Genomic DNA, 17,378 nt, shown 5'->3' on the forward strand with positions numbered 1-17,378 from the left:
AAAATAGTTTTCTAGGAAAAAAATTTGAAATCACAAGATGATGCTGATTCGAAGGGGGGGGGGATTATTTGAGATAGCATTCAAATACCAAGGAGAATAAGGGTTTTGACAGGAGGCCTCATGTGAAAAACACCTTTGAGAAAAACCTTAGATAACTTATGGGCCATAATATTTACCCCATCCAATCCAAGGTGGAAATTAGATATGGCGGCTAACTGAACATGTGAATGTGGCAGCTGCTGCTTCTTCCTTAAAAATCATTGTCAAAAACTCTAAAATGGACAAAGGAGCTCGGAAAGGGTCAATTTTTTGTATGCTGGCCCAAATGGAGTACCTTTTCCCACTTACTGCGATCTAGTTTTCTGGTGGAAGGCTTATGAGAAGACAATAGAATCTGTCTTGTGTTATCTGACAGTGAATGAAGCCTGGCTATTTGGGGAAGTTGATCAGCCAAGCAGTCAGCTTTAGAGACTGCAATGAAGGATGGGGGTCCCCTGACGGTTGTGTCAGGAGGTCTGGAACTGGGTCCAGGATCCATGGATCCTCCAGCAGATGATGGTGAAGAAAAGGGAACCAAATCTATAGAGGCCAATGGAGGGGCTATAAGGATAACAGTCCTTCCCAGCGACTTTGCTTTCTGTAAAAATCTGGGTATCAATGGAACTGGAGGGAATGCATATAGGAGACCCGGAGGCCAATCGTGTACAAGTGCGTCTCTCGGGGGATGTCCTGGAGGTGGTATTAGGGCAAAGTAGCTTCTGCATTTGGTATTGATGTGACTGGCAAAGAGGTCGCAGCAAGGCTGGCCCCATTTGCAGAAAATCATGTCCGCAACGTGTTGGTTGAGAGACCACTCGTGAGGCAACAAGATTGCCCTGCTCAGCTTGTCTGCTATCCCACTGGATTTTCCCAGGATGTGCGTTGCTAACAAAAAACGCTGGGAAGACACAGCCCATTGCCATACTCTGAGGGCTTTTCGTCAAAGAGGGTAAGACTTGGTTCCGCCCTGTTTGTTCAAGTACCAGACCACTGACGTTGTCTGTCTGAATTGCAATTGTCCCTAGAGGAAGAGAGTCCTGAAAGTACTGCAATGCCAGAAGTACTGAACACTGATATGCAGATTTAACTCTTGATCCGTCCATGTGCCTTGGTCAGTCTTTCCCTGAAAATGCCCCCCCCACCCTATCAGGGAAGCGTCCGTGGTCACAGTGGCTACTGGGGGGGGGGGCACAAAGGGTCATCCTATTGTGACATGAAGAGACGTCAACCACCACCAAAGGTCCCTCTTGCAAGAGTTTGTGATGAGAATCATATGGTTCATTGGCAATTTCTGGTAAGACCATTGAGCGAACAGAAGCCATTGAAGAATTCGCATATGCATCCTTGCGAGTGGAATGGCTAGAATTGCTGCCGCCATCAAACCTAGTACCTTCAAGACCTCTGTGGTTGTAGCTCTGTTCTTCGACACCAATGAGTTGACGTGTTGGCGAAGAAGTGACACCCTTTCGACTGGAAGAAGTAGAGTGGTGGTTTAGGTATCTAACTCTGCTGCTATAAAAGATGGTATGCAGCAATGGTGACGAGGCAGACTTTTCGAAGTTGACTGTAATGCCTAAGTGGTTGTAGAGTGTCAGAGTAGATTCTGTTGCCTGAATCAATTGATGCCTGGTGGTGGCGGTAAGGAGCCAATCATCTAGGTATGGAAACACCTGGAATCCTAGACGCCTCAGGTGAGCCGTGACCACTGCCATGCATTTGGTGAACACTCTGGGGGCTGTAGTGAGACCAAAGGACAGGGCTCGAAACAGGTAGTGATTGACTCCCAGCCGGAAACGCAGGTGATCTCTGGAGTGTCTTGTCCATCTTTATGTGGCAGTATGCTTCCTTGAGATCGATGGAGCACATCCAATCGCCTTTCCCTAAAAAGGGGAAGAATGGCCTGAAGCGTGACCATTCGAAACTTCTCTTTTTTTACAAATTGGTTGAGTCTGCTGAGGTCCAAGATAGGTCCAGTCCCCTGTTTTCTTTGGAACCAAAAAGAATCTTGAGTAAGTTCCGAATCCTGTTTGGTCTGCTGGGACTGGCTGGATGACACTTTTTTCTAGCAACTTGCGGACCTCTATAGTTGCTTGTTCCCGGAGACTGAGTGGAACATCCGGGATTCTGTTGACAGGAGTGGGAGGGGAAAAGAACGGTATGAAATACCCTCTGGAAATTATGCTTTGTACCCAAGTATCGGATGTTATGCTTAGCCAGGCTTCTGGGTACAAAGACAAGCGACCCCCCACTGCCTCTAGAGCCGGACAGCCGGGTCTCCTTTCAGGTGCGCTGGTAGGGCTGATCAGAGAACTGGCCTCTGTCACCCTGCTGATGCAGACCCCCCCTGCCGCACAGGCGGTGTCTTCCATTATAACACCCTCCTCTGCCTCTAGAGGGGGTTTCGCCACGTGTGTCCTGAAAGGCTCCCTGGGCTTTTCAGAACGACATCTTTCTGCCCTTAGGGCCCTTGGGATAGGGCCGAGTATGGGTAGCAAATTGGACTCCGACAGCAGATAGAGTCTTTCCTTCCTGTTCACACCTGGTTAGAGTTTCCTTTACCTTGGGCCCAAACAGGGATGAGCCATCAAATGGGGTGTTGATAAAGGAAGACTTGAAAGGCTCCACAAAGGAACAGAGACACATTCAGGCTGGTCTACGCAGAGCAATGCCTGAACTAGCAGCTCTACTTGAACCATCAGCTGCGTAAGATATGAGACACATGGACGAGTTCACAATTGAGTTTAGGGTAGCGAGCTGAGTGTTTACTTTGTCGGCAACCCCTGCAGCTACCATACCCTGGAGAGGATCTCTTAGCTCTTTCAGGAGATCTCTTTGTAGTCTGGTAAAATGGGTTAAATAGTTAAGTGATCGAAGGGAAAAAGTCGCTGAACTAAACATGCGTTTCCCATATCTATCCATGATCCTGGAATCTCTGTTAGGAGGATGGATAGATGAGGACGTCTCAGATGTTTCCTTTTTGGTGGTTGCCGCCACCACCATGGCATCAACAGGCACTCCCTTAGTCAAAAAAGCTTTGTCCATGGGGGCAGAGATGAACTTATTTGGCTTCCGAGGGACAGGTTCCATGGCCTCCGGAGACTCCCACGCCTTACGAGAGATCAGCTCCATGAGCTCATCGTAAGGCGGAGACACCCAAGAGGTGGAAGGTTGAGACCCGAAAGCCTTCAAGAGCACTGACTCGTCCTCAGTAGGGCTTTTGGACTGCCAACCACCCCTCTGATTAAGGATCTCTAATATCTCCGCAAAGGAGATATCCTCAGAGGGGGATTGAGGGGACCCTTCTGACTCATCCAAGTCAGTGTCAGATGTCAAAGACTCCTGTGGGGAGTCCAAGTGCCTCCTCTTGCACAGTCTCTTCCTGGGTACCTCCTCAGTGGGGGCTTCTGGGGAGGTCTCAGAAGAGCAGGGGGGGGGCCCTGTGGGGCTACTTGAGGCACAAGGTCTCTACGTTTGGGTTGACCAGTAGAAGCAGGAGCGGACACAGGCGCTTGAGGGGAGGAGGAAGCCAGACCTGATGCTGATGATGTCTTTGGAGACAAGACTCTCCTCATGGCATCAAACGCACCATGACTCCGACGAGAAGGGGTAGACGGATCCAAAAGGACCGTCCGATCCTCCCGCACCAAGGCCATGGGCTCTGAGCCCAAGGTAGGAGCAGAGCTCATCCGAGCCGAAGCCCCGAGAGGAAGAGTTTGCACCGACAATTCAGTACGACTATCCTCTCCGGACCAGACAGGAGAGTGTCGACTCCTAGAGTCCCCGGTCGGCGCCGAGGAAGTTTGAGTAGATGGAACCGATAACACCGGAGAAGGTCTCGGCTCCACAGGCTCAACAACCATCAGGTCAGCCTCCTCCGGCTCCTAAAGTCCAGTACGGCTTGGAGGAGGAGCAGTCAAGTCCGTGTTAATGGTCTTCGGTTCCGACAAAGGTGTCAGAGCCGACAACAATTTGGCAAGGCCTGGTGCCCGTAAAAGCTTCTGCACCAACCGGTCCATATTCAGATTTGACAGGCTGACAGAAGACTTCGAGGAGTGCACCGAGGGTGCTGATTGGAGCAGAGGAGATAAGGGAATCTCAGAAACCGGCTCCAAAGCTGTGAGCTGGCTCCGAGCAGAAGGGACACTCTGTTCCGAAGGCAGTGGAACCGATGACCCTACACCCTCCATTTTTTTCTTGGCCTTTTCCGATAACTTGGAGTCACTTGAAGACATGGACGACTTAGATTTACTAGCGCTATCCTGGTCACCCAGTGATTCTGAGAAGGGGTGCTGAAGTAAACCCCTATCCACCAATTTCCTCCTCCTCTCTAAAAGTACCCTGGAAGAGAAGGAGTGACAGATGCTACAAGAGTCTTGGAGGTGTAATGCCCCCAGACAATAAACACACTGAACATGCCAGTCAGTGACTGACATTTTTTGTCCACAATCCGGACATTTTTTGAAGCCAGATTTAGGATGTGGCTTCTCTTTCTCAGACATCCTTTTAAATTTAGACAAATTTAAACAAATGGAAAAAACACACTCAAAGCAACTATTTAAATAACTACTGACTAAGAACTTAGTTAAATACAAGACCAACTTACTAGGCCAACTGCTAACTAGAAACAGTTCTATAGAAAAAACAAAGCCAACACAAGGCACTTATCTAAATATATATATATATATATATATATATATATATATATATATATATATATATACACACACACACACACACACACATAAAAACTATCCTAACAAGAATGAAAGTCAAGAAAAAGTTTTTAAAATTTGCAACTAGACGAGTCTAATTGGCCCGAGCTATCTGGAACACCAAGATCTGCGCAGCGGCAAACTAGATCTGAGGTAATTCCAGCAGTGCATCATGGGATAAGGGGCTTGGGCTCGAGCTACTGACAAATCTTGAGCTTTGCTAATGGCCATGTCGGAGCAGAGGATCGGCTCCGAACTCATCAGTGAGAATAAACAGCGGGATTTAACAACTTCACATCAATGTGTAAGCTTGGTTCCATAGATTGTTCAGTCTTGTCTGTGGCAAACTTGCAATGTGTGTCACCATATCCAGACAAGCAACAATGAATTCCAGGGTTTGAGTAGAGAGAGAGCTGACACTTGGCATAAGTTTACAGTGATGCCCGAATGAAGACACAGACGGAGCAAGCAAGTAATCCCTGGATTGAATTAATAATAGCTTGGTGGAAGCAGAAAGGAGCCAGTCAACTAGGTATGGAAACACCCAGATTCCATGCAGTCTCAGGTGAGCTGCAACAACTGCAATGCACTTGATGAACACCCTGGGGACTGTGGTGAGACCAAAGGGCAGGAATCTTGAACTGATAGTGTCCGGCTCCCAGCCAGAAGTGTAATATCTCTTGGGGTGCCTGTGTATCTTGATATGGTAGTATGTACCCCAGAGATCTAAAAAGCACATCCAATCATCCTGTCACAACAGTAGCAGAATGGACTGAACAGTAACTATCTGGAACTTCAAGTGTTTTACAAATTGATTTAGACTGCCAAGATCCAAAACTGGTCTTTGGTCCCCGGTTTTCTTTGACAACAAAAATATTCTCAAGTAGGTTCTGGACACCTGTTGGTATGGGTGGGATGCTTGGATGACTTTTCCACAGCAGCTTTTCTATTTGTATGACTGCTACTTTCCTCTGACTGGGTGGATCATCAGAAATTCTTTTGTTCAGCTGTGGCGGTAGAAGGGAAAATGGTAAAACCTCTAGATATTACTCTCTGCACCCGGTGTGCTTGGTAATGGCTGTCCAGGCTTCACAGTGCAGAGATAAGCACCCCCCCCCAGCTGCCTCCAGAGTGCAAAAGTGCACCAGCCTTTCAGGGGTGCTGAAAAATGGCTTCTCAGAAGAACATCTGAAGTCCTGATGTTGCAAGGCCACTGCTGCAGAGGGCAACATCTTCCATTAGAGTTCTCCCCTCTGCCACCAGGGGATCCGTCTCAGGAGAGTCCTGGAAGAACCCAGAGTCTTTCAGAACCACATCTTTCTGCCTCTTCTCTGGTTCTGGGAGAAGATCCTTTGAGGGGTAGTGAAACAGATTCCCACAGCAGATAATGTCTTCCCATCCTGCTCACTCCTAGAGACAGTCTCCTTCACCTTAGGGCCAAACAAGGTAAATCCATCAAAAGGGGCATTGAAGAACAAAGACAAATCATTCCGCAAAGTCACAAAGGTGCATCTAGGAGTGCCTTTTTATTGCAATTCCTGAACTCATGGCTTTCTAAGCTCCCTTTGACGAGTGAGAAATAAGTATTATGGAAGCATTCGATAGGGACTGGAGGGTGGCCAGTTGTGAAGAAGCTGTCTTCTTATCCTCCACAGACATGGACCCTGAGAGAGCATTGGAAAATTCCCTCTGAAATTTTGTAACATGTTGCAAATAATTCCACGGTCTGGAGGCAAAGGTTGCTGAAGTGTAGACATGCTTCCCAATTCTGTATAACTTTGTTAGGGGGATGGACAGAAAAACTCTGTTCCATGAGTTCTTTCTTGACTGCTGCTGCAGCCACAATAGCATACACTAGGGGATCCTTGCTCCAATAAGCCCTATCCTTCAGTGCAATAACGTATTTGTTTGGACTTTTGGGAATAGGCTCCATGACAAATCAATCCGTCCAAGCCCGATGGGAGATTAGGTCTACCATCTTGTCCACTGAGGGGATTACCCAAGGTGTAGCTGGCCAGCTCCAAAAGCTGTGAGAAACATTTACTTCTTCTGGAAAGAGGGCCAGAAGACAAACCACCAGTCTGTCTCAAAGTTTGAGTATTTCACTGAAAGAGACATTCTCAAGGAGTGATCTGGGGGATTCTTCTCCCTCATCAAAGCTAAGGTCTTCAGTTAAAGAGGCTCTTGTGGAGGAGTCTAAGGGCCTCATTCTACATGTATGCTTCTGGGAGGGGGGAACTCTCACCTGGGAGGACTTGGAATTGCCAGCGGCATCCCAAATGAGGACAGTCTCCAGGCTTGAACAGACCGCAAGGATGCCTTGTCCACAGAGGCCATAACCAAAAGAGAAGAAGCAACAAGGAAAACAAGTCCCGTCTTGACAGGATCCAAAGACACCTATGCAGGATGGAAACCAATCTCCCCAGGCTCCAGCCTCGATTAAGGGTAAAGAGCCGAGCAGTCTAGCACCAAGGCCTGACAGCAAGAGAAGGCTCCACAAACATCGAAGTCGAACTCAATACCCTGGATCCAGTGGCAACTCTGAGAACCTTCCAAGTCTGCCAGAGTCAGAGCCATCTGAGACAGAGAAGGTGTCAGTCACAGAAGGACAAGCCTTCGGATCTGACAGACAAGCTCTGAAGTCTCGGGTTCATAGGCTCCAAAAACAGTGGACAGATCGGAATAAGAGTCAAAAGTTGGGGTTGTATTGCAGGTAGGCTTACTGATCTGAAGACAAACTGAGCCAGAATAACTCCCAAATGAATCTGGGTTCTGATAACTTTCTCATCATCCTGCCCACATCAGGCTCCACGATGACCTGAGGGATGAAGAGGTCAAGGGTGGACGGGATACCTTCAATGAGGTGTGTCCTGCAGAAATGGTGACTGCACCCTCAAAGTCACTGGCTCTACACAGAACTTTGATCTACCTGAGAGGACTTTGATCCGAAGTTTTTGAAATTTTCTTGGGTGGAGATGAGTCAGAAGGAGGAGGAGAAGATCGCAATCTGAGGAAAGCTTCCTTGACTCTCTACTTTTGTCAGGTACATCTCCCAAATATTTCCAGGAAAAAGAGGGACCTCCAGAAGTAGAAGAAATGTTTTAATTTATTAACTTATTTTACGCTCCATCAGAGCCCTGTTAAAGCTGGCACATATTTCACAGTCAGTAGTCATATGACCACATAATCCACTCAGAATGAGCATCTGAGTTCAAAATCTTGTGCCTGCATGAGAACCATTTTGAAACCAGTTGGTTTATCTAACATACTGGCAAAAAGATTAAGAGACAAGTAGGATATACCAACAATGGTAAGAGAAATAGCAAAAAGGTGTACAGAAGTTAAAGAAATACCAACACTGGTACTATGAAAAACTACCTACAGTTAGGTGAAGAAAGGTGAGGGTCTAGATCACATAGTCGAACTTTTAAAAGTTCGAACGTCATATGATCGAACTTTTAAAAGTTCAAACATTTCAACGGAGATCTCCGTACAGTGCGGAATGGGAAAATTTCCCATTCTGCACTGTAGTGCGATCTCGGAGTTGGTATATTTACAGAGCGGGGAGTGTAGGGGGGGGGGGATGCAGCCTGTTCAGGTCGATTTTTTTCTTTGGTTTATTTTTTTTATTATTACATTTTCAAACTTTTAAAAGTTCGATCATATGGTGTCGACCATATGACATTCGACTTTTAAAAGTTCAATTATGTAATATAGATACTAAAGGTGAGAATAAGGGCTCAAGGCCCAATGACTGCAACTAATAGGATAAGGCAGTGACAAAAGATTTGAAGATTTAAATTACTAAGTTTTAGAAGGAAAAAAATAAGTGGCCAAGATCAGTAGAAATTTATTTATCTAACCCACGAACTGCTCGAGCCAGCGTTGGCCTCGTCCAATGCTGAAGTGGCAAATGAAATGTAAGGTAACTAAGGTGAAGACAGGATTTTGAGTAAGGGGAGGAGCTTGAGCTATTGATCCTAAAGTCTAACAAAGTGGCCAAAGCCAGACCCAAGACCCATCAGTTGAATGGGTTAAAAAGACATCAGATCAGGTCTCTTTCTTTTCACAGGTTACTATTTGTTTGGTTTTGACTTCTTCTGAGACCTCTGGGCTGAGATCAACAGACCTGCCCTTAACAATGACCATGGAAGGGGAGTAGGGTAGAGAGATGCCACTTTTGCTAACAAAAGTTAACTTGATGAGTTGTGTCCTTATGCTCCCCTGTACATGTCCGACAATATCCAAGATGCTGACATAAAACACGCCTACCTGTACAAATTATCACTGTAAATATAAAACAGTCTGATGTTTTGTGTGTACTTCTACTCTACACTGCTATCCTGTTAACCGTTTATGTACTTAACATCTGCTCTACCACATGACATGGGGAGTGACTGAAGAGGGTCTTGTACCAGTTCAGTTGCTTGGTTAACAAACTACTACTACATAAACGTATACATAAACTGATGACCATGCCTCCACTTGACGTGATCAAAGCTCCTTTCTTGTAAGTAACATCCCTGCAAGACCCAAGTCATAAACTGAGGCTTTACTGTGTAAGTGTGCCTAGCACACAGGACTCCAACTCTCTCCATAGAGACAGGGGTTAAGCAAGATCATTACCCTCCTCTATGCCAGCTCCAACGGTTACCCAAAATGTCTAATGAATGCTATTTACCTGGGCTGCAACCAAGGATTTCTCACTATGGCAATGGAGCTGGAGTAGGCTCCAAGAAATGCCTCTGCTGGGACAAACCTGAAAAAAATATTCCAAACTCTAGGCTGGAAATAGGGGATTCTGTCTCATGAAAAGAACACACATCAGAGTGATATTTCTGTTACAGCAAATGACTATAAATGCGTTAAAGCTGATAGAGGGATGAAAAAAGTGAGCAAATACTCCCAAGTTGTGTGTTAATTTTATCACAGATGGAGAGGTATGGAACAATGCATCCACCTACAGGAATATTTTCACACCCTACAGTGTCTGATGAGCTACAATGACCACCATGCATTTTGTGAATGTCCTGTGAGTTGTGGTGAAGCCAAGTGGTAGGTACCTGTCTGCAAACATAGATATCTCCTGAACTCCTTGGCAATCTTGGTGCGAAGGAAGTTGTCCAGAAGGTCAAAAGAGCACTTCCAGAGTCACTGAAGTAAAGCAGAAAAGTTTCTACCACAGCCACCAGGTTTTTTTGGGGAGCATGAAAGTTTACACAGCTGACACCCAGGAAAACTAATGAAGAAGGTAGTATTCTGGAGGTCAAAAGAATACATCCGGTCTCCTTTAAACAATCAAGGTAGAACAACATCAGTTTTAACCCTGAAAAAGGTTGTTTATGAATACAAACATTTACACAGCTGATATCTAGGTTGGGCACAAAGTTTCATAGTCTTCTTTGATACCAGAGAGATTTTGGAATAATATCCTTGCCTTATCAGGTTGAGTATGGCTTATTTGACTTTTTTTTTTTTTTTTTAATAAGAAACAACACCCATTTCCTTATTGCCTATTTTAGACAGGCTGGGATGTCTGGAAAGGATGGTAAGGATGGGAAAAGGATAAAAAAAAAGCAATAAATAGAATTATAAACCCTCTGGACATCATGTCTCTGATCCATTTGTCCTTGCTGGTTTTCACCCTACTGCAGGAGGTGGACAAACAGTCTGGGAACCCTTCATGAGAGCTGTTCACCCTTGCTGGGTCTGGCCACAGCTTCCTAGAGGGTAGCAGCTACCTCTGTCACTGGATAGCTAATCTTGATGGAGATGGACCCTTCCAACAGTCTTCTGCTCTGGGCCACACCTCAACCACATTTGGTGACAGCCCTCTACTTTCCAGTATAGGAATGCCATGGAGAATGAAATGTTAGCTTTCCCCCAGTTTTGAGGAGCTTGGACTACACCACATTTTTAAGATGGTCACTACCTTTTCAATTAATAGGGAAGGATACAAGAAAAGGGAATCCAAGAATGTCACCTTAGTGTCATCCACTAAATCTTTTAATCTGAGCCAGGAGGGCAGATGTATAGTTATGCAAGATTCTTCTCCTCTGGTCTAACCTTTGGCTGTACTGTAAACAATGATAACTCCCACTTAGCAGCTTTGCTGTCTCAAGGGGCATTTCATGTGACAGATCTCTCTAGAAATGTCATGAGTTAAGTAATTCAATACTGGCAAGCACAAGATGGAAGACTGAGCAAACACTTGACAAATCTGTCCAAGGGTACAGATTTCACCCAAGGGATGGACAGCAAGACTCTGCATGGTTGCAATCTTATATAGGGCTGCTTCTGATACAATGTAATTGGGCTTGGGAGTCTCTGCCCAAATAGTCCAACTCCTTGGAATGTCAAATATGCAGTATGTCCTATACTGAATTGGGGATTTTATGCTTGAGATGTCCCAAGTGACCATTTGTACCATTTAGGATAATTACCATTTGTGGAATCACAAGGACTACAGTCTCCTCTCTGGCAAATTGATTATGTCTGTGGGCCACCCCATTTTCATCATGCGTAGATGCGCTCAAAACTTTGGATCCTTGAGAGGAGACATGCAGAAATTCATCTTTCCTCATCTAAGTCAATTGTTGGGAATCAAGAAGAAACTCAAATGTTGCCTTTTTTGTGGTCTTTCAGGATGGCTCCTGCACTTAAAAGGAGGAGAACATTTTTGGCTGAATGTCTGTATATGCAACACAGCAACAGGCCTGGCTGAGGCTATGATCAGAGCAATGGAAAACAATGGGTACAATATTAGTATTTCTTCTGTAACTTTGCTTTACAGCCTGTGCTGACAAGTCACACAATTCAAGCATCTTCTGTTTCAACCCCTTATCTGTGATCTCTCTCTGCCTTAGGTCTCATCTTCTCCAGCAGGGATTGCTAGCAATCGTGCATGTGGATCTGTCAGTTTAAGGTTCTGCATGCAAGGTAGCAAAAATATAGGCATTATTCCCCAAAGATGGTTGAGAATCCTGCTCTTCATGTTAATGGAAAGAGGGTTGCTGGAGGGGGCTACAAATAATCCCATGAAGGAATCCAAAGACACCACAGCTAGACCAGCCATACGATTTTGATTAAAGACTTTTTAAAAATCTTGGATTAACTAAAACTAGCAAGATTCACAGGCAGCAAAGGCAGGGAAATCTGGCTCTAAAGATGCATTAGTGAATGCAACCTGTAAAAACAACTAACGTTCTTGGTTCTCTCAGGCCAGTGAAGGGTCTATATTCTTAACTGAGTCTAAGAACACTCTCTCAACTCATGCTGGAACTGTTCCTTCACTTTATGGAAGCAGTCCCACAAGGAGAGATTCTCTGGAGCTGAGGCATTGGGATAAGCATCAGTTGGTGACAAGACTCAAATATGAAAAGGAGAGACCTGAACCACACAAGTCAGTTCACCTACATCTGAAACTAGGGCCTCAGAATTCTCTGAAAGGAGAGAATCAACCCTCCTCTCTCTAGTTCAGAAGGGATTCAAAAATGTAAGGATTTACAGAGGTCATTACTTGGACTCAAGGAAACTCGAAAGTCCTGGGCCCGTTTAAACAAATACTGTGAATAAGCCACAGAAGTGGACTGGATTGACTATCCTCTCAGTCAAGGCATGCTAACTGGTGCCATTTTGGTCTTGGTGAAGAAATACTCGTATACAAAGCTTACCAATGTAAACTCCATCAACAATTCACAAAGCATTTAGATAGCCTTAAGATTAGATTAAAAAGTGTTCTCATCAGAAAAAAAAAATCAGTTTGATCAATGGTACTTTGGTCTACAGCTTTCTAAAGTCAGTGCCTCAGTCTGGCTAGCAGACAAATGCTGAATTGTGTCCAACTTGGTTTTCTTTTTCATTTACTTCATTCATCAACAGTTTTCTCCTCAGCCATTAGAAGTAAAGGCTTTCAGCATTTACAGGCCTAAAGACAGGAATCATATCCTGTTAACAAGAGAGTTTTGGTTGCCCTCACAAACATCTTTCCACTTTGTTAGGGCAAACATGCAAGATAACCACTTACCTACTGTCCTGAGCTCTACAACCTTACAATCCTTACAAGATGACACAAATTCTGGCTAACACCATACATTTTCACTATGGACCAACACACACAACAGTGATACCACCAAAGTCTCAGGTCCTCCCTAAATGTGAAAAAAACTTTTACTCTTTTTCTGTACTTTTAACAATATCCCAACTTAAATATGCATTCTGTACTCAAGCTGTGTCATTCTATTTGTTTTTTTTTAATAAAAGTAGAATAAATGATCTGGTCACCACGGCCAGCTCAAAAATAAAGAACTTTAATCATAAACCAGTACAAAAGAAATACAAAAGACGAGCACTTTCAGGCAAAAGTCCTTCAGATCTTACAACTCAAGTTTTCTCTACATCTTTAGTTTTTCTGGAATTTCCTCTCCCGGTCAGAGAGAAATGGATGTACAGAGGGGACCCATTTTTGAGCAGAGGGCGGATGAAGTGCAAAGCCTCCTCAGACAGAATGACATCTTCAGCTTCGAAGAACAAGTAGGTGAGAAGTCTTTACTACTTAATCTCTTTTCTGTTACACTGACTGAGTCTCAACTCCCTGTTTTGAACAAAGGCCTTTCATTTATCCCTGCCAGTAAATGTGATGTTAGTGACCATCATTGACTTGAGATTGTTTGCACATAACATCATGCTCAAGACTCTGTTTTCTGACACCGGCACTCAAGATAATATTGCCTTTAGAAAAACTATTACCTTTTTTTCCATCTTTGTATCCACATCTTGAGACATTCTTGAATGTTTGTGAGAACGATTTATGGGACGCCTTTGAGAATGGACATAGGCATCCTTTTATTAATATGACACATGATGAGAGGCTTGCCCTTTTCTAAACTTAAGTGTCATCCTGATTTGTATTTTCGACCTACTGATAAAGGTGGGGCTATTGTGGTGCTTGATAAATCTGTGTATGTTGCTCCCATGAGAGCGATGCTTGATCAATCTACTTACAAAAAGGTCACATTTTGATGTGCAGAGACTGATAAGACATGTCAATACATCCTTGTGTAATCTCCATTTGTCTGGTATTATACTGAGTGGCTTGTATGAATATTTCCTGGTTGATTTTCCTGTTATACCGGTCATTCATGGTTTACCTAAGATCCACAAGAGCATGACTGACCCACCGAAGCGCCCTATGGTTTCGGGATGTGGTTGGGTCACAGAGACACTATTTATGTTAAAAAGACCATTAGACCTGTGGTTGATGCCGCACGTGATGTCCTTAAGGATACAGAGGATTTTTTTTGCTCTTCTTCTCAATGACTAGAAGCTTTTGGTGATGCCAGGGAAACCTTATGGTTACGCTTGATGTTTGTAATTTATTTACCTCGAATCCTAATGATGTTGGGATTGAGATGGTTAGAACATCTCATTAAAAGACCTGATTAGCCTGTCCACTGAAATGAGATGGTTTGCTCTCTTCTTGACCTTATTCTTAAGAATTATGTCTTTCTTTTTGATGAGCTTTTTCCACAGAGTTGGGGTGACAATGGGGACACCCTGCATGAACAGTTATGCAAACTTGATGGCTGGATGGGAAGAGTTTGTGCTTTCTAATAATAACTTTATCCAGCATACAGTGTACTTTTTTAAACCTTTTGTGGATGATGCTTTTCTCTTATGGAAGGGCACCATTTTGGAGATCAACAGCTTCAATGAGTTTTGAACAGCTCCATTACATTTCTAAAGTTTACCAGAGTGCTCAAGTGACAACATAGATGTTTTGGATGTACGTCTTGTAATGCATGGTACAAAGTTGTTAAGAAAAAATTGTTGGAAGAACACTTTGTTACATTGTTCCAGTATGCATCCAGCACACATTTATCATTTGGTGATGAACAGCCAGTTTTTAAGGACGTCTACGATACACACGAATGATGTAAAATTTAGAACAACCACTGTGAATCTGGCAAGTGATTTTGTGGATAAAGGTTATAAAATTCATGAGGCTGAGAAACATTTCCATGAAAGCTTGACTCTCCGTTCTATCAGTGAGATCCCCTTTTTTTTGAGAAAGGCCGATTTACCATCAAGAAAGTGTCTGGGTCACCCAGTAAATACCAGCTGTATGACTCTGACATTCGGTGATACCAGAATTATCTGTGACATTACTTGAAAAAATTGGTCCAGTTTAAGGCTTGATGAGAATATATCCAGGGTTGTTGTTTTTTCTCCCTGTTTTATCTTCAAGAATCCTCTTTGCCTTAGGAGGCAGCTGTATTATAGAGATTTGTGTACTAGAGTGAGCTCTGCTTCTGTGACCAACAAGTTTGGTACTACTTCTTGCAGGTCATGCAAGGTTTGTGCATGTATTTCTTGTGCAAGTTTTTTTTGCCATCCATGCTCTGGAGAAGTTTACAATTTTAGGTTACGTGCACCTTTGCTTGATGTGATGGATGTTCTTGTTTTTATGTGGGCAAAACCAATATGTTGAAGGATCAAGTTTTGAAACATCTTACTGACATTAGACTACAGAATACAATCAATCCACTTGCAAGACACAAAGGATTTTCCAGGACATAGTTTTAAGTTTATGGTAATACAACGGACTGCAAGAAACAAGACAGGTGGGGACATAGTATAGCGCAATGAGTTTGCCGAGATGAAATAGATTAAGTTGAGAGCCAATGGTATGCCTGGTTTAAAACAGCACTGTTCCTTTAAAGCCAGCACTCAAGAGCACGGAGATTGTTTAATTGATAGTATATGCCCACTGGTTAATTCTCTATGCCTTGTGGGAGTTTTTTTTTTTTTTAGTGTATTTAAGTGTTGCTTTGCTGTGTGCTTTTAAAATATGAAGGGTTTAGCCTGAAAGCGCTCATCTTTTGTATTTCTTTTGTACTGGTTTTTGATTGATGCCTTTATTTTTGAGCTGGCCGTGGTAACCAGATTATTTACTCTGGTTTTATTTCACTTTTTTATGTTACCGGGCTTTAGCTGCTGTCTGTGTGCTTTTTCTATTTGTTTTTTTGGGCTGTACCTGAGACTGGTGCTTTTTACTAATTGTTAACCTCAGCTTGAGTGACTTGATTTCTCTAAATTGTGGATTAAATGGGATTCAGCATCCAGTTTAAACTCTTCTACTGGCTCAATAAATTGAAATATTTAACATTGCTTCAAGAACCCACATACTGGAGTCCAATTACCTTGTCTTGTTTCTGATAGGTCGGTTTGACAAATGACCGAGTAATCTCATGTAGCTGCCGTAATGCTGGTACTACCCATACTGCCTGTGGGTTACTCTGCTGGGAAGACTACAAAAAGAACAAAAATTATAACAGTAATTAACTAAAATGCATTCAACTACAAAAAATATCACATTACAAATAGATGCAAAGCTAACCTCCTTACCATCCTTTGCTTAGTCTGACCTACAATTATCATCATACAATCCACAGTTCATACTCCTGAACACAAACCAAACTTAAGAACTGCCTGGCACTGCAGAGAAAAGTGCAACCTTATTTTACTTCTATTTAGCAGGTTAAATGCAAAAAAGTACAGGAAAGTATTTCATGATGGCTGGACTAAAGTAAACATGTATGCAGCCTTAGCTACAATTCAGCTCAAACTCTAAGCCAATGAAAATTGTTGATGCATACTTACATCAGTCTTTCCTTATTTTCACTTAAAGAAATCTCACATGGTACAGTGATGCACCCTACACAATCCAATCCAAGCAAAGTCCAAGGCACTGGAGGAACCAAATAAGACATGGCAATGAAGCAGTCAATGCCTGCTAGTCAAGCTTGGGGCAGGGAGGATGCCATGGCATGACAGCAGGTGAGGAAAGTAATCTTTATGAAGCTATGTACAGAGCTGGCATAAGTACACAGAAGTGCATATGCATCAAAGGATTAGCAGTGCATTGTGCATGTTGTCAACTGAACAGACCGTTTCCTCAAACTGGCTCTTGCCAATGGGAAACAAACAGGCGGGAACAGTAATTGGAAGACTGATTTTCAGAAGGTGGAACAGGAAGAGAAAAATATACAAAAAAAAAAGAAAGGATAACCTCACCCTCCCTCCACTTCCATAGACTCAGTAAAGCATCTGTGCACCTTTGACAACAGCTGCAGTTTTTGTGGCTTTGAGGACAAAAGCATGTCCTTAGGCTGCCCTTTGTATTGCCACCCCTCCTCTGAAGGCCTGTGGCATTGGATAGTCCTAATCTACCCCCCAAGCAGGCAGGCTCATCCTCACCATGCCAGTTCCAACATGCCTAAGCTACTAGCTGATCTCTGGCTGCCTGGACTACAGTCAGTGTTTTATTCTTCAACGCAAATGGAAGTGTCAAGTTTAATTTCTTTTTTTTTTTGTTATAAACATCTCTATTAAACATGACGTTTTTAAAAACTGACATATTTCAACATTTGCATTATTTTCATGCAGTATACATATAATTTGCTTTCTAACATTTTTCATTACTCCAACAATGCGAATCCTGCCTTCTGATAAATCTCTCCTCCTCTTGAATATTACTCTTCAAGTAATATTCCACAAATTCCATTTGTTTACAGGTAATTTGTTCCTTCTATTTTCTAAAGATCTGACCTCTAGATTTTATCTTTT

The 17,378-nt window shown here is 43.4% G+C and overlaps 1 protein-coding gene across 1 annotated transcript in view; it reads right to left on the bottom strand.

Annotated features, from left to right (window-relative positions):
* Positions 1 to 17,378, bottom strand: part of USP24 (ubiquitin specific peptidase 24) — a 4,679,666-nt gene that overhangs the window by 3,453,851 nt on the left and 1,208,437 nt on the right. Inside the window, exon 16 of the mRNA XM_044085508.1 lies at positions 15,953 to 16,060. Within this exon, the coding sequence (XP_043941443.1) occupies positions 15,953 to 16,060 (108 nt within the window). The remainder of the gene's footprint in view (positions 1 to 15,952; positions 16,061 to 17,378) is intronic.

Source organism: Protopterus annectens, chromosome 10.part0 (assembly GCF_019279795.1).
Source record: "Protopterus annectens isolate FY-2018-M chromosome 10.part0, PAN1.0, whole genome shotgun sequence".
Lineage (NCBI taxonomy): Eukaryota > Metazoa > Chordata > Ceratodontiformes > Protopteridae > Protopterus > Protopterus annectens.